This window comes from Onychostruthus taczanowskii, unplaced genomic scaffold (assembly GCF_017590055.1).
Source record: "Onychostruthus taczanowskii isolate IOZ18803 unplaced genomic scaffold, ASM1759005v1 scaffold6, whole genome shotgun sequence".
NCBI lineage: Eukaryota > Metazoa > Chordata > Aves > Passeriformes > Passeridae > Onychostruthus > Onychostruthus taczanowskii.
Genome location: NW_024503679.1, coordinates 17,764,077 through 17,781,022, shown reverse-complemented (window position 1 = coordinate 17,781,022; position 16,946 = coordinate 17,764,077). Strand labels below are relative to the sequence as shown.

The following is a 16,946-nucleotide window of genomic DNA, read 5'->3' as shown; positions in this document are numbered from 1 at the left end:
CTGACGGCGGCGAGGCCGCCCGGGTTTTGTCCCCCGCCCGCCGCCCCGCTCCGCCCGGGCGCTGTGGCGGCACCGCGTGCTCGGGCGCCGCTGCCCCGCTCCGCGCCCGCTCCGCGATGGCTCCCGGAGTTACGGCGATCCCGGCTGGACGCAGCTGAACGGCCGCCCCCGGGCGGGGGGACCCGCTCGCACCTCGCATGTCCGCGGCGCCCGGGAAGTCGGATGTGTACGGCCTTCCTCCCCCTCCTCCTCTCCTCCATGGCCGTCGTGCTCCGGCGTTAGTTCCTGGCTTTGCTTCCCCTTCTCCCGGCCGCAGGAATACCGCGGGACCCTCCTCCCGCCGCCGCGTTGTTGTTGTTGTCGCTGTGGCTTTTTGATCTATTTTTTTTTTTCCCCACCCCCAGCCTCAAAGTGGAGTATGACAAGCTGGCGAACGAGAAGACCGAAATGCAGCGCCATTACGTTATGGTGAGAGACTTTAATCAGATTTCGGATCAGCCTGCAAATGTCATTAGCTGCGAGCCTGCGAACGGGGGGGACCGGGGGGACCCCCCCCCTCCCCGGCACGGGGACCCCCGGGGTGGGGGGGGCGGCGGTGCCCGGCGCTCCGAGCCGCTTTGGAAGCGCCATCCCAAGTTTCCTGTTAACCCCTTTGCGGTCGGGGGGGGGCTGGAGCGGCGACCCCGAGCTCGGGGGGATCCCTGGTGCTGGTGGGGGTCCCCCCCTTGCTTGCCCCGAGGCCACCCGGGAGCCATCCCAGCTCCTCCCCCCGCCTCCCGTTCATCCTTCCCGAGGGAAACGGGCACTTTTGTTGCCACAAAACGCTCTTTTTCCAAGCTAAATTAGCACGGCGGGCCCCCGGGTGGGCTCCTTGGGGTTTCTGATGGGGTTTGGCAGGACCCTGCGCCCCCTTTCCCGGCTGCTCCCCTGGTCCCTGGGGGGGAACAAATCCGCCCCCCCCGGTGAGAAGCTGGATTTTTGGCCAGACTCCGGGCTGTACCTGTTCTGCCAGGGCTGAGCAGACGCCTGTCACCCAGCTCTGCGCCTCTTTGTTTTTCTAAGTAGCTTAGGAGGAGAAAACAGGAGTCAAAAGGAGTGTCCCCTCGTTAAGTGCCTGCCAGTTAAACCCATAAACATCTGCTTGTTATAAGGTGTAATTTCCTTGGCTACCCGTGCTTTAAGCCCAGTTTTGCCCAGGATGCTTTTTGGTAATGACCTTATGCAAATACCTTCTGTGAACTGAATTCAAATTCTCCTTGGCTCTGGTGTTTAATTGAATTTATTTCTATTTTTTTTCCCCTCTCCTTTCCCAGTACTACGAAATGTCGTACGGTTTGAATATTGAAATGCACAAACAGGTGAGTAATTTCGAGGGGGGAAGTTGCGATTGATTGATCTCCTGTTGCCCTTTTCCTCCACCTGAGGTAAAATCGGCCCTGATTGCACTAAATAGGGAATAAGCGCTGGAGGCAGGGATGTGACTCCAGGTGGGATCCCGTGGCCCGGCTGTTAAATTGGCAGCCGCGGGTTGATGGCACTCGGTGGGGTCATTTTGTCGATATTCACGAGGAATTTCGGTTTTAGGCAGAGTGTTTATGCAGAGAGGTGAGAACAGCCTCGCCTCCCGTGCTGGGAGGTCAATACCTGGAATAGCGCGTTCCCAAGGCTTGGAAAACACTGATAGGGGCTGCTGTGCTGGCCCCGCTCGTGTTGTGGGTACAGCGGGGCTGTTCCTGAGGTCATCCCCTGCTCCCGGCCCTGCCCGAGCGTGAGACCGAGCCGGGAATTATCTCCCGAGCTCACCGTGTGTTGCTCAATGTCACGGAGCTGTCTTTGCATCTGGGAAGTGAAGCAATGTTTGGGGCTGGTTGGGGTTTTGGTTTTGTTGGCTTTTTTTTTTTTTTTTTTTTTTCCCCTCCCTTCCAGTCTTCTCTAATGTGTAACTTGCCTGAAGGAAAAAAATAGAGAAGGCCCCAGCAGAATGTGGTGTGCTACCTTGATAAGATTATCGGTAAAGAGCCTAAAGGCTGCGCACATGATGGTAAAACTTAAAGGAATAAAGTTATTATTGAGATTAGACCTGATTATTTGTGCTGCTGCTGCTTACTGGTTTTAGAAGGAGCTCTAATTAAGAACTTAGGGCAGATAGAAGTTGACATCAACTTTGCCTCTCGCAAATCAGCCCCATTCAACTCCGGAGTGGTTTGGCTTAATAGCGGCATCGCCCTCCTCCTCCTCGGAGGCTCGCAGGGCGCTGATGAGATGCAAAGCAGCGCCTCTGAATGCGCCTCTCTCTTCCTCCCCTCGCCTTTCTGCGCCGTAGTCACGGGGCAGCGAAAATAATTCCTGCTTACTCTTCAGTTTTTTATAAATATCTCCTTCCACGCAGATAATCCCGACTCCAGCCCGGGGCCGCTGTCCTTGTGCGGGGGCTGCGGGGACCCCCGGGCTGGGGGGACCGTGCTGGGGTGCTCGGGAGCACCCCAAAATTCGGGATTATGGGGTAGGCCCGGCCTGCTGCCAGCAGGGGACAGCGGCCACCTCGGCAGCAGCGGGGGGCTCCGGGGTGACCTGGAGGGATGGAGTGACCCCAGGCCAGGCTCTTGGGGCTCAGGGTCTCCTCTGCCCACCCTCCTCCTACCTGGGTGTTGGGATGGCTCTGCTCGGTGCTGGGAGATGCTGGAGTGACACCCCAGGATGTTGGGTTGGTTCTCTCGCTGGGAGATGCTGGAGGGACACCCGAGGATGTTGGGTCTGTTCCCTCGCTGGGAGATGCTGGAGGGACACCCGAGGATGTTGGGTCTGTTCCCTCGCTGGGAGATGCTGGAGGGACACCCGAGGATGTTGGGTCTGTTCCCTCGCTGGGAGATGCTGGAGGGACACCCGAGGATGTTGGGTCTGTTCCCTCGCTGGGAGATGCTGGAGGGACACCCGAGGATGTTGGGTCTGTTCCCTCGCTGGGAGATGCAGGAATGGTGGCCTGGGATGTTGGGTTGATTCCCTCGCTGGGAGGTGCTGGAATGGCACCCCCAGGATGTTGGGTTGGTTCTGTCACTGGAGATGCTGGAATGGTGGCCTGGGATGTTGGGTTGGTTCCCTTGCTGGGAGGTGCTGGAATGGCACCCCCAGGATGTTGGGTTGGTTCTGTCACTGGAGATGCTGGAGTGACACCTCTGGATGTTGGATTGGTTCTGTCACTGGAGATGCTGGAATGGTGGCCTGGGATGTTGGGTCGGTTCCCTCGCTGGGAGGTGCTGGAATGGCACCCCCAGGATGCTGAGTTGGTTCTGTCGCTGGGAGATGTTGGGTTGATTCCCTCGCTGGGAGATGCTGGAGTGACACCCGAGGAGGTTGGGTTGGTTCTGTCGCTGGGAGATGTTGGAATGGCACCCCCAGGATGCTGGGTTGGTTCTGTCGCTGGGAGATGTTGGGTTGATTCCCTCGCTGGGAGATGCTGGAGTGACACCCCAGGATGCTGGGTCGGTTCCCTTGCTGGGTGATGCTGGAATGGTGGCCTGGGATGTTGGGTTGGTTCTCTCGCTGGGAGATGCTGGAATGGCACCCCCAGGATGTTGGGTTGGTTCTGTCGCTGGGAGATGTTGGAATGGCACCCCAGGATATGCTGGGTCGGTTCCCTCGCTGGGAGATGCTGGAGTGATGGCCTGGGATGTTGGGTCGGTTCCCTTGCTGGGAGATGCTGGAGTGATGGCCTGGGATGTTGGGTTGTTTCCCTCGCCGGGAGCTGCCGTTCCCAAGACGTTCCCCAGTGCTTCCCCCGGTCCATGGGTGCATCCCGAGGTTTGGCAGCGCCAGGAGGTGCGGATGGAGCAGCAGCCCCTCCTCCGTGTGCCGCGGGGGTCTCGGGGCTGGCCTCGAGAATTCCTCCGAATTCCCGCTTTGCCTCATCCCCTCCTGTCCTGGTGGTTCCCGGTGCCGCCAGCCCGGGATGCCCGGGGTGGTCACTGCTTTGCCGGGAGCCGTGCGAGCCATTCCAGCAGCATCCCGAGCCCTTCCCGGTGACATCTGCCGGGAACTTGGGGAAGCTGGAGCTGTCTCCTTCTTTAATTGACAGCATCGCAGCGAACAAAGCAGCCCGGGCTGCGCTTCCAGGCGAAAACGGGGCGAGGAGCGCCGGACCGCAGCGGGCACCCGGGGTGGGTTTTCCCCCCTCTCCGGGGCCGCAGCATCCCCTGAAAGGCATCCCCGGCCCTGCATCCCGCAAGGCATCCCGCTAATTGCGGCGTGGTCCTGCCGGCATCTGGCTGAGGGTGGCTGGTCCTGAACAAACAAGTTTATCAGCTGACCTGTTTAGCGGTTGACTTGTGTTTATCTGCACACAATCAAGTAGACTGAAGTGCTTGAATTATTCATGCAGTGTCCTGCCCTCCAGACTTGACTGCTTGTGATTACATCTGCTCCAGACAAACATTGATGGATACTTCATCTTTAAGCAAAAGGGGATTGTCTGTCTGTGGGCTTATATAACAGATTATCTCTTCCACGCTGAATATTAAGTGTGTGCATATGTGGCTGCGTGTGGGGTTGGGTTGTTTTTTTTTTTTTTTGCTCTCTTCCCCCCCCCTCTTTCTTCTCGTTTTGTTTCTCATTAGGGAAAAAATGGAGTTTCATAAACAACTCCATATGCAAGGAAATATTTAGGAAGTGATTCCCCAGTCGGCTGCAGTGAATTGCTCCTTACATCAGTCTTCCTGCTGAACTCAACTCCTTCCCCGGGCTCAGCTTTCCTAAACCCGACTCCAATCAGGAGTTTTCTTTTGAAACCCCGACAAAACTTTTTTTTTTTTTTTTCTTTCCCTTCGGTCGGGTTAATTGATTTTTCCAAAAGAAACTTCCCTTCCCCTGTCGGCCGTGCATTGTTTCTGTGCAGATCTCCGTGGATAATCGCCGAGGGCAATAACCATTCCAAAAGGAAAACTCATTTTGCGTGGGGAAACGGGACACCTCGGAGGACAGAACCTTTGTGCTGCCTTTGATTTCTTGTTATGGCTGAGAACGCTCCACAGAAGCACTTCTTGTTTTCCTGCCTAATGCTTGGAACAAACCTAAACCCCCCAACACTTCCAGGGGAGAGAGGCAGCTTTTTGTGTGTGTGTTTCTAGAATATTCTAGGAACACAATATCCTTTCTGTCGTGCTCGTTAGCAAGGAGTGCCAGGTAATAATTTGCTAAATACTTCACAAGCCGAGTAATTTGTGAGCTGTGTGCTCTCAGCACTCCCAAGGCAGAAGGGAATTCTGTCTTCCCTGGCTGGATTTTGGGGGCTCTTGGCTGAGTTTTGGGGGCTCCTGGCCGAGTTTTGGGGCTCTCTGCAAGCTTTACCCCATTGCTGGTGGTAATTCCCTAATGAGGGGCTGTGTCCTGCCCCTCCACACCCCCGCCCTGAATTTAATTCTCATCAGCCAGGCTCTCCACTTTGCTAATAACGATAGCAGCCACAAATAGCTTTCAACATGCCATTGACAGCCCGCTTGGAGAGAGCACTTGAAATAGTGGTAGACAGCTGAAAGTACCCATAATTGTGCGCCCGAGTGAGAACCACACTGCTCAAGGGCCTGATTTTCATGTGCTTAAAGAGACAATATCCTGGTTTCAACAAATGCTGCTGGTGCTTCACGCCTCGGTGTGATTTACTCCTCCTCCTGCCGGGGGAGGGGGCAGGGTTTGGGGGGGTCTGGAGGGGGCTGTGGGGTGCAGAGCCTCGGGGTTTGGGGGGGAGCTGTGCTTTGGAGACGAGCAGAAGGTTGGGGTGGTGCTGGGGCCGTGCTCCTGCAGCCCCTGCAGGGCTCGAGGTGCCCTGTGGGTGTGCGGGTGAATTTGTTCTTTCCCAGGGAATGCTGGCATTCCCGAGGCTGCCAGAGCTCCGGGAGCGTTTGGACAACGCTCTGAGTCACAGGGTGGGACTGGTGGGGTGGCTGAGCAGGGCATTGGCTAATCCTGGTGTTCCCTCCCACCTCTGGAGATTGCTGGATTTGAGGGTGTAAGTAGGGCTGTTTTGGGGTGTTTTGCAGTGTTCTGTGTTCAGCACCTTCTCCCCATCCTTCATCCTCCTGCATAAAGCCAGCAGCAAGGGCAGGACTTGGGGCTGGTGTGGCCCAAAATCTGTCCTGGGGCTCCACCCGCCATGGCCTGGTGGCATTCCCTTCCCCGTGGAGAATATTTTCCATCTGGGGGAGAGGTTGAGGGGTGTGTGATGTGTGCAGGGTGTTTTGGGGGTGCCTGGTGCAGGGTGTTTTGGGGTGTTCCCTGCCGGTCTGGTGTTGCTGTTTGGGGTTTTTTCGGGGTGCTCTGTGCAGGGTTTTTTGGGGTGCTCTGTGCAGGGGTTTTTTGGGATGCTGAGCAATGCCAGTGGGGCTGGTTCCTGCAGGCAGCTCCATCCTCCCAGGAACAGGGAGCCCAGGAGGGATCTGTGTCCTGTCCTGTGCCATGGGGGGGTGCTGGCACCTGCCTGGGGGGGTCACCCCGTGCCTGGCACATCCCTGCAGCTCCCGTTTGCCTCCTGGACATCCAAGGCTGAGACAATTTGGCACAAGGAGTGTCCCCAGTGCCCAGAGCCCTGTCTGGGTGTCCCCCCCCCAGCCTGGATCCAGCCTGGAGCTCTGCACTCCCAGCCTTTGGCTCAGTTCTAATGCTGCTCTGCCTTGACTGACACCCGGGGGGTTTATTTTTAAATTCCCTCTGCCCCATCCAGGTGTAGGGCTGGGAGAGCAGGGCCCAGCCAGCCCCAGCTCTCCAACACCGAGCTGCCACCTCTGCGAGCCCAGCAGCAGCTCCCTGTGTCCCCAAGTGCTTCGGATGCTGCTGGTGGCTCTGGCCATTTTAAGAGCAGGTGACAGGAGCCTCAGCCGGGGCCAAGTGGTGCCGGTGTTGATTTATCACCGGTGCAGATGTTCTCTCTGGTTTCGCTGAAACCCCACGCCGGGAGGCTCTGGGCAGGGAGCAGGGCAGATTCCTGGCAGGGGCACAGAGCGAGGGGGGATTAGTTGGGATTTCAGCTTCTCCAGACTCCTTGCCCTTTTTTAACAGCCAGGAGGATCCCGGGATTGGCTCCCCGGGGTGTTTGGGAGCCTCTGCCCGTGCCCCCTGCGGGTGTTTGATCCGCCCTGGTCCAGGGAAGATGCAGGGCAGCGGAAGGGGATGCGGAGCTGGAATTGCCATGGCAACCTGCAGTGGGAATGGAGGCTTTCCTTGGCAGGAGCAGCTCGAGGTGGGGCTCTGGGCAAGGGGATGGATGAGCCCTGTGAAGGGGAAGATGTTGGAGCCCTCCCCTGTTCCTGGCATTCCAGAGAATCCCGTTCCCTTCCCATTAAAGTTGTAATGGGGACAACTGGAGTTTAATGTGCCAGGGAATGGGAAAAGGGAAAGTGAGCAAATATTTAAAGACTATTGAATCTCGTGTTCGCAGGAAACCTCACTGTTGTAAACATAATATTTTGGACATCCAATATCTCTGTGCTTGCTGGATCCCACGTGGGAAGTCTCTTTCTGTGTGGAACGGGGAGTTTGGCTTCGCATCTCACTTGGAAGTTTTGCGTTTAGAGGTGGAAGCATCACGTGTGCTGCTGGTCAGGGCTGGCCGGGGAAAACCCAGCTCCTTCCCTTGCTGCTCCATGGAATCAGCCTGGCTGGATGCTGTGTTTTTCCAGGGTGCAGCCCAGGGAAGCTGGCTGGTGCTGTCCCCTCAAACATGGATCAGATTTGTTCTAGAACCCGGGGGCTGCCAGGGCAGAGCTCCTGGAGCAGCGGCCGCGCTCGCTGCATCCCCATCCAACAGCCAGAGCTGGAGGAACAAATCTTTCATGGAGCTGCAGCTAAATATAATCTGATCAAAGTGCCGTGCCAAAAAGCCTGGAAGGAGCTTTTCCCGTGGCAGGGCACGGCGGTGGCACCACGGGGGCTGGTGGCACTGGCGGTGCCAGCCCGGCTGCTCCGGCCACGGCGCCGGGGCTGGGCTCGGGTTTGGCACTTGGAGCTTCCAGCCCGGCTCTTGTGGGAGTGCTGGGTGCTGGAAACCCTGTGCTGGCCAGAGCCTGGTGCTGGGGACAGAGGTCACCACAGCAAAGCGTCCCTGCAGTGGTGGGACACAGGGAGTGGCTTCCCACTGCCGAGGGCAGGGACAGGCAGGATACTGGGAAGGAATCCTTCCCTGAAAGGGGGTGGGACACTGTGCCCATGACTGCCCCATTCCTGGAAGTGTCCAAAGCCAGGCTGGAGCAACTTGGGCTCCTAGAAGGTGCAGGGAGTGGAACTGGATGAGCTTTGAAGTCCCTTCTGACCGAACCGTTCCAGGATTCCGTGATCCCTGGCTGCCTGCTGGATCCGTGCACGCTCAGGGCCACGATGATCCCGGTGCCTTGGTGGCTGTGGCCGGGGTACCTGAGTCCAAGCCGTGGTCACTTCCAGCCGTCCCTGCCTTGGCACGGTGTGCCAGCACGTTCCCTGCCTCTGGAATTGCTAAGAAAAGCATCAGGTGTAACCCAATCACCGGGAGTGCTTCTGGAGGAGAGGATGGCCAGGAATGTTCCTGTGGCTTTGCAGCCCATGGGGAGCTCTGTGGGGACCCCTTGGAGCAGGACCCGGAGCTCTGGGGTCTGTGGGGCTGTTCCCTCCATGGGGGTGACTCCAGGCTGGGGCAGATCAGGATTTTCCCAGTGTCTCCATTCCCTGGTGCTGCTGGGAATGTTGATGGTGCTTGTTTGTGTAGCAGGAGCAGAGTGTCCCACCATCCCCAGCAAGGGCTGGGTGTCCACTGGGATTTCTCCCCCAAATTAGGATATTTGGGGATCTTCCTCGGGGAGCTTGAGAGCAGGTGGAGCTGAGGGCTCCTTTGCTTTGGCTGGGCTTAAAACCCAGGGGTGCTGTCCCAGGGAGCTGGGCTGTGGGATCAGCAGGGTGAGCCGCGGGGTGGATTTGGGGGGCTGTGGGGGGTTTGGGAGCAGGGCTGGCTGTGGCTGTCCCAGGCAGGAGGCTCCTTGGCAGCAGGAGGCCGGAGCTCTCCCGGTTAATCACTTGTGCTGTTGATAAGGAGCTGCCGGGGCTGGCGGAAGGAATTTCGGGGCGTTTGATTCCGTGCCAGCGCTCGGCTCCGGCCATTGTTGTGGCGCTGGATCCTCGCGGCCGCTCGGCCGTGTTTGACTTGGAGCTGGAGCTGTTTTCACAGCTGCCTCGGCCAGGAGCAGCCAGAGTTAACCCCTGGGAGCCAGGACACGGCCATCCTGCTGGGAGCATCCCTGGAGTGGGACATGGCCATCCTGCTGGGATCATCCCTGGGGTGGGACACGGCCATCCCACCAGGAGCATCCCTGGGGTGGGACACGGCCATCCCTGGGGTGGGACATGGCCATCCCACCAGGAGCATCCCTGGGGTGGGACACGGCCATCCCTGGGGTGGGACATGGCCATCCCACCAGGAGCATCCCTGCAGTGGGACATGGCCATCCCACCGGGAGCATCCCTGGAAGCTCCCACAGAGCTAATTCCTAAGGAAAGCATCAGGTGTAACCCGATCTCCAGGAGTGTTTCTGGAGGAGAGGATGGCCAGGAATGTTCCTGTGGCTTTGCAGCCCATGGGGAGCTCTGTGGGGACCCCTTGGAGCAGGACCCGGAGCTCTGGGGTCTGTGGGGCTGTTCCCTCCATGGGGGTGACTCCAGGCTGGGGCAGATCAGGATTTTCCATTTCTTGGTGCTGCTGGGAATGTTGATGGTGCTTGTTTGTGTAGCAGGAGCAGAGTGTCCCACCATCCCCAGCAAGGGCTGGGTGTCCACTGGGGTTTTTCCTCCAGTAAAGCTCCCCCAGGGTGCAGCTGGCAGGTGTTGGTGCATCCAGGCTGTCTCCAGAGCAGGATGTGAGGCTGGCAAAGGGAATCCCACCCGTGGGCAGGGAGCAGAGCAGAGCCCCAGCCCTGCTGGGGACTCATCTCCCTGCACAGGGCAGGTGGCCTTGCCAAGTGTGCTTTGGAGAAACCAAACCCCCACGGCAGCCTTGGGAGCGGGAGGAGATGGAGGGACCACCAAACCCTGGATTTCCTGGGATGCAGCAGCTGCTCCCAGGATGAGCCTGGCTGTTTTCTTGGAGCCAGCCTAGTCCAGGCTGGTGTGACACTGCCAGGCTGCTCCAGGACACTCATTCCCTGGTGGGAAGGGGATGGAAGTGTCCCAGGGAAGCAGGGAAGTGTCTCTGGGCTGGAGAGCTTGAGGGGGCTCCCAGTGCCTCTGCTGGGAGCTGCTGCCTCCATGGGAGGGGACAGGGAAGGGATTTTGGGAAGGGGCAGGGAGAGGGGACTTTGGGAAGGGGCAGGGAGAGGGGACAGGGAGAGGGGTCAGAGAGGGGATTTTGGGAAGGGACAGGGAAGGAATCTGTGGCCTGCTGCCAGGAAACCTGGTGCCACCCGTGGGAGGCTGCTGCTGGGTGCTGACTGCTGCTTTTCCTTCTTCCCTTTTTTCAGACAGAAATTGCTAAAAGACTGAACACCATTTTAGCCCAGATCATGCCTTTTCTGTCACAAGAGGTAAGGACTTTTCCAAGCCCTCTTTGAGGGCGTGTGACTTCTGCCAGGGGTTTCCCCTCCCTCGCAGGCAGTGCTGAGTCCCTGGGTGGGGGCTGCATGTGAGAAATGGGATTTAAATCCTGCCTGAGTGCTGGAGAACCCTTGGGATGGGCAGAGCTGGGCCCTGCAGGGGCTCTGCTCAGCTTGGGGGGCTGCACTGAGCCCAGAAGGCTGCGAGGGGCTTCCCCTTTTCCCTGAGGAGCTGGGAAGGTCCCCCTGAGCTGCTGCACCCAAAATAGGGCAAAAAAATAGGGAAAACCAGGCAAAATAGGGTCCAAAAGCAGGGAACCCATGCCTGGGGGGTTCTGCAGCAGGCTGTGGCTGACCCAGGCCCTGTGTCCCCACAGCACCAACAGCAGGTGGCCCAGGCTGTTGAACGTGCCAAGCAAGTGACAATGACGGAGTTGAATGCTATCATCGGGGTACGTGGACTTCCCAATCTGCCTCTCACCGTGTGTATTCCCCTTTTATTCCTATCATTTACCACATGCAGAGGCAACCCTGCGCTCAGGAGGGCACACAGGGCAGCTCCCAGTCCCCAGCCATCCCAAAACCCCAAAACTGCCCCAATCCCACAGCTCCTGGCTGTCCCAAAACCCAAAACTGCTCCAATCCTACAGCTCCTGGCTGTCCCAAAACCCAAAACTGCACCAATCCTACAGCTCCTGGCTCTCCTAAAACTGCCCCAATCTCACAGCTCCTGGCTGTCCCAAAACTGCCCCAATCCCACAGCTCCTGGCTGTCCCAAAACCCCAAAACTGCCCCAATCCCGCAGCTCCTGGCTGTCCCAAAACCCCAAAACTGCCCCAATCCCGCAGCTCCTGGCTGTCCCAAAACCCCAAAACTGCCCCAATCCCGCAGCTCCTGGCTGTCCCAAAACCCCAAAACTGCCCCAATCCCGCAGCTCCTGGCTGTCCCAAAACCCCAAAACTGCCCCAATCCCGCAGCTCCTGGCTGTCCCAAAACCCCAAAACTGCCCCAATCCCGCAGCTCCTGGCTGTCCCAAAACCCCAAAACTGCCCCAATCCCGCAGCTCCTGGCTGTCCCAAAACCCCAAAACTGCCCCAATCCCGCAGCTCCTGGCTGTCCCAAAACCCCAAAACTGCCCCAATCCCGCAGCTCCTGGCTGTCCCAAAACCCCAAAACTGCCCCAATCCCGCAGCTCCTGGCTGTCCCAAAACCCCAAAACTGCCCCAATCCCGCAGCTCCTGGCTGTCCCAAAACCCCAAAACTGCCCCAATCCCGCAGCTCCTGGCTGTCCCAAAACCCCAAAACTGCCCCAATCCCGCAGCTCCTGGCTGTCCCAAAACCCCAAAACTGCCCCAATCCCGCAGCTCCTGGCTGTCCCAAAACCCCAAAACTGCCCCAATCCCGCAGCTCCTGGCTGTCCCAAAACCCCAAAACTGCCCCAATCCCGCAGCTCCTGGCTGTCCCAAAACCCCAAAACTGCCCCAATCCCGCAGCTCCTGGCTGTCCCAAAACCCCAAAACTGCCCCAATCCCGCAGCTCCTGGCTGTCCCAAAACCCCAAAACTGCCCCAATCCCGCAGCTCCTGGCTGTCCCAAAACCCCAAAACTGCCCCAATCCCGCAGCTCCTGGCTGTCCCAAAACCCCAAAACTGCCCCAATCCCGCAGCTCCTGGCTGTCCCAAAACCCCAAAACTGCCCCAATCCCGCAGCTCCTGGCTGTCCCAAAACCCCAAAACTGCCCCAATCCCGCAGCTCCTGGCTGTCCCAAAACCCCAAAACTGCCCCAATCCCGCAGCTCCTGGCTGTCCCAAAACCCCAAAACTGCCCCAATCCGACCCCAGCAGGACAGGGCTGGGAGCTGCTGCCCCCCTGGCAGCTCCAGGATTGCAGTGGGATGTTCCTGGGGAGATTTGGGATGGGAGCCTCCCCAGCCCCTGAGGCCAGGCTTGTCTCTGCCGGGCTGTTGGTGTGGAATGTGCTGTGCCCTCTGAGGAGTTGTTGTTCCATGCATTGACCCTTTCCCGCACAGATTGAGGGGTTCTGATTGAAAATTAACAATTCTAATCCTTTCTGTAATTGCTGTCACTGCCTTGGTCCTGCAGCAAACCCCGGGACGTCGGAATTCCCAGCCCACGTCCTGGGCAGGTGGCCCCAGAGCTCCTCTGGCTTTGTTTCTTTGTGAAAAGACTCATTTATAATGATTTTTATTTTTTAATAACTATTTACACTTCGTAGGCTTCAAGGATCTTTATGATTTTCTGTGTCTAACTTGATCTTCCATCCATTTTCCTGCCTTTTATGGGTGTCACCCACTGTGGAATCGTGCTCTGGGCTCCTGCAATTTTTGGGAATGAGGAAGCAGCTGGATCCCTCGTGGTGGGGCTGGTGCCACCTGGGAAGTGCCCCAGGAATGGGAGCTGAGTTTTGGGGTGATCCTGCAGCCTCCTGCTGCTCCTCACCCGTTTGGGGTGGGCTGGGGATGGAGCAGGAGCCGCTGGAAGAAGAAGATCCTGGAATTCAATTAAGGTGGCCTGTGACCCCCATTCCCTGGCTAATTGCTTCCCTGGGTCACAGCGAGGCCCTGCTGTCATTAACAGCCAGCCCAGCCCTTTAATTGCCTCCCTGAGGAGCTCCCAGCAGGAATCACCCAGCAGGAATCACGGGCATCTCCTCTGGGCTGGCCCAGCAGGGAGGGACACGCTGCTGCTCGGTGATCCCACGGCCTTCCATGGCTTGTCCAGGGACCTGGAGCTGCTTTGGGTGCTGGGTCCGTGCTCCTGCACCTGCTCCAGAGCTTCCCAGAGCAGAAGATCCAGAGGATTTTGCCTTTTTTCCTCCCCTCTGTGCAGGGAGTGGTTGGTTGCTGTAGGCTTGCAGGAGGTGATGGTGATTCCATGGCCTCCCGTGGCTTTCAGAGATGGTTCCAGGCTCATCCCAGAGCTTGGAGCTGGTTGGGGTGGAGGATTTGTGCTCCTGCACCTGCTCTGGTGCCCACAAAGACACAAATTCCAAAGGATTTGGTTTTTCTTCCTCCCCTCAGTGCATGGGGTGGTTTGTTAGTGTGGGGCTGTTGCTGGCAGGAGGGGATGGTGATTCCATGGCCTCCCATTGTTTTTAGAGATGGTTCCAGGCTCCTCCTGGAGCATGGGGCTGGTTTGGGTGGCAGCTCCAGCCCCCTGAGCCCCCAAACTCAGAGGATTTGGTGTTTTCCCCGCCCTCAGCAGGGTGTTTTTGTAGGACTGCCCACATGGACACGTCCCTGGCTTGGTTTGCTCAGCACTGGGGTGTCCTGGTGTCCCTGGGTGGCCCCACTGTCCCCAGCCTTCCCCAACACCCCGGTGCAGATCCTGCAACACCCAAACCCCCCCCAAACGGTGCAAATCTCTTTTTTTTGCCCCTTTTGAGGTCAAGAACTGTTAATTTTATGCATCTGGGCCATTGTCTCGCAGCTCCTGCGCTCGAGGCTGGGCTGAAATGGAGCCTTGATTTGGTTGTGGCCCTGGAAATGATTGCCCTGGAAATGATTAAACTCCGTCACTAAATTTAATGCCGGCGCTGAACTGAAGTGCTGAACCATTAAATCGGGAACAAAGGCGTGGAGCGTGATGGACATAATCCAATTAAAGCCACTCCACCAGCAGACACTCCTTGCCAGCCTTCCTCCCAAATCTGGACCCTCTTCCCGTGTCCCCAAATCCGTGTGGCACCGCTGAGGGACCCCGGGAGCTCCGTGCTGGCTGTGCAGGGATTCTTGTCTGGGATTGTTATCCCTCCCCAGCCTCCTGGGACACTGGGGACATCACTCCCAGCACAGGAGGAGCCCAAAGTGATGCTGGGATTCAGTTGGAGCCCCAGTGCAGCATCCTGAGTTGTGGATGGGCTCAGTCACTCCACGATCCTGGAATGCTGCTCCAAACCCTTGTCCTGTGTGTGTCACTTGTCCAGCAGGACCTCGGTCCCTGGGCAGGGGGATTTGGGGTTCCCAAAGAGCCTCCCCATCCCTGGAATGCTGCAGTAGGCCCTCAGCCAGTGTTGCTCTTGGAACCCAGCATTTGCAGGCTTGGGATAAGGGATGGGATAGGATTTGGGGTTCCCAAAGAGCCTCCCCATCCCTGGAATGCTGCAGCAGGCCCTCGGCCAGTGTTGCTGTTGGTACCCAGCATTTCCAGGCTTGGGATAAGGGATGGGATGGGGCCTTTCCAGCAGGGGACACTGTGCCACCGAGTGCCAGGTGGGGTTTGTGCCCCTCCTCGCAGTCTCCAGGACCTTGTTCCCAAGGATGTGCGGGAAGGATGGTGCACTGGGAATGCTGCAGCACCACCCTGGGATGAGCCCCAGGCTCCTTGGCTCATCCTGCTCTCCTTGCCACGGGAATGACCTGCCTGGGACACGGATGGAGCTCTGCAGCCCTGCTCTGGCATCCTGGCTACCCCGGGACGAGGCTCCAGGACATCCCACACGGATTCTGCTCTCCCCTGCCAGAGGGGAGAAAACCAAACCCGCCTGGAGGTGTTGCTGTGGGCCACCAGCGATGCTGTGTGCTGACCTTGCCTCCACGTCCTGGCAGGGGCTGTTCCTGCAGCTCACTGAGCCCCCAGCTGGATTTATCTGTTGGCAGCCTGAAAACCAGGAAGAAATCCCAGTTTTTTCTTCTCTGCTGGAGCAAGTCCAGGTGCTGATCCTTCTCCCCACGGTGCTGCTGCCTGGCTCGTGGTGGGGCTGTGCTGTCCCCTGGGCTGTTCCAGGGTTGGAATTGTCATCCACGCCCTGGGGGTTTGGAGTGCTGCTGTCCCACGAGGCCACGTCCCTTTTGTGGGTGGAAAGCTGCTGGGATGAGCTACAGCGTGCAGATGTTTCTGGAAGCTGCAGATTGCTGAGGATAAACCGCTGGATCTTGGTGGATTCCAGGGATGGAATATGGAAATACCAATGGAGAGCTCCCAGGAGAGGAATGTGGGAATGGTTGGAGGTGCTGGAAAACCACCCAGGGCCGTTCTCTGCTACGGTGGCCAGCCCTGCCTCTGGCAATCCTGTGAAATGGGGGTTGGGAAGAGCCCCAAGGATCTGTTCCATTTGTTTTGGTGCCAGAGGATTGATCCTGCCACTGAGGAGCTGCTGAGGGACCAACCTTGTGCCCCTCGCCCCCAGCTCTGCTCCGTGTCCTGGATTTGGGACACTCTGGAATGTCCATCCTGAGGATGCTTCCCATCCTGCTGGCAGAGCCAGCTCCTGCTTTTGGAGGGCTCAGGGATTTATGGATTTCCTGCAGCAGAGGCCTGATGGCTTTCTCCGTGTGGCTGCTGCTGCAGCTGGGATGTCAGAGCTGCTTCCGTGGATCTCCTGCGCCTGGGGCTGTGGCCTCTGCCCTCAGCTCCCACCTGGAATCTTCTTCTGGATGGGGATTTCCCTCTCCATCCCACAGGGATGAGAAAGCAGCTCTGGAAGGGGTGGGTGGCCCAGCCAGGGCCTGCTCCATCCTGCTGTGTCCACGGAGTGGGACAGCACGTCAGCACCTGCTGCCCAAAATGGGTCCTTCCGTCGGGAATGGACCAGAGCTGCTCCCCAAAACTTGGACTTGGTGTGGGGAAACTTGCCATGGAATCATGGAATGCCTTGGGTTGGAAGGACCTCAAATCCCACCCAGGGACACCTTCCACTGTGCCAGGCTGCTCCAAGCCTCATCCAGCCTGGCCCTGGGCACTGCAGGGATCCAGGGGCACCTGGGTGCACCTGCTGCAGCTCTGGCCAAGATGGGCTGGAAATTTCCTTGATGGAACTGTTGGGAACATGAATGGAGCCCTCCATCCCCGGGGATGCTGTTTTGGGGAGCCCTCCATCCCCGGGGGTGTTTTGGGGAGCCCTCCATCCCCGGGGATGCTGTTTTGGGGAGCCCTCCATCCCCGGGGGTGTTTTGGAGAGCCCTCCATCCCCAGGGATGCTGTTTTGGGGAGCCCTCCATCCCTGGGGTGTTTTTGGTGTGTTCCTGGGGGTGTCCACTGGGCTGGCCCTTGTGCCATCACGTCCTGCTGTCCATCCCTGCCCCTCAGAGTGCCCTGGGACAAATCCTGATCCAGGCTGGTTGTGGGGACCTGGAGTGGGCTGGGGGGGCTCTGCTGCAGCCCGGGGGTCCCCTCGTTCCAGGTGTCCCCTCGTCCCCGGGGATGCTGTTTTGGGGAGCCCTTCATCCCTGGGGATGCTGTTTTGGGGAGCCCTTCATCCCCATGGTGTTTTTGGTGTGTTCCTGGGGGTGTCCACTGGGCTGGCCCTTGTGCCAGCACGTCCTGCTGTCCATCAGAGTGCCCTGGGACAAATCCTGATCCAGGCTGGTTGTGGAGACCTGGAGTGGGCTGGAGGGGCTCTGCTGCAGCCTGGGGGTCCCCTCATTCTGGGTGTCCCCTCATTCCAGGTGTCC

At 58.4% G+C, this 16,946-nt stretch overlaps 1 protein-coding gene across 7 annotated transcripts in view; it reads left to right on the top strand.

The window, feature by feature from the left end:
* The first annotated feature begins 404 nt into the window (after positions 1 to 404).
* The window catches only part of TLE3 (TLE family member 3, transcriptional corepressor), a 31,543-nt gene continuing 15,001 nt past the window's right edge, over positions 405 to 16,946 (top strand). For 4 of the 7 annotated variants that reach the window (XM_041418402.1, XM_041418400.1, XM_041418401.1 and 1 more), the window contains exons 1-4: positions 405 to 468; positions 1,314 to 1,358; positions 10,464 to 10,526; positions 10,913 to 10,987. In XM_041418402.1, the coding sequence (XP_041274336.1) occupies positions 448 to 468; positions 1,314 to 1,358; positions 10,464 to 10,526; positions 10,913 to 10,987 (204 nt within the window). In that variant the 5' untranslated portion in view covers positions 405 to 447. Of the gene's footprint in view, positions 469 to 1,313; positions 1,359 to 10,463; positions 10,527 to 10,912; positions 11,018 to 16,946 lie in introns of all 7 variants that reach the window. The other 3 variants (XM_041418396.1, XM_041418398.1, XM_041418395.1) reach the window with 1 other exon arrangement.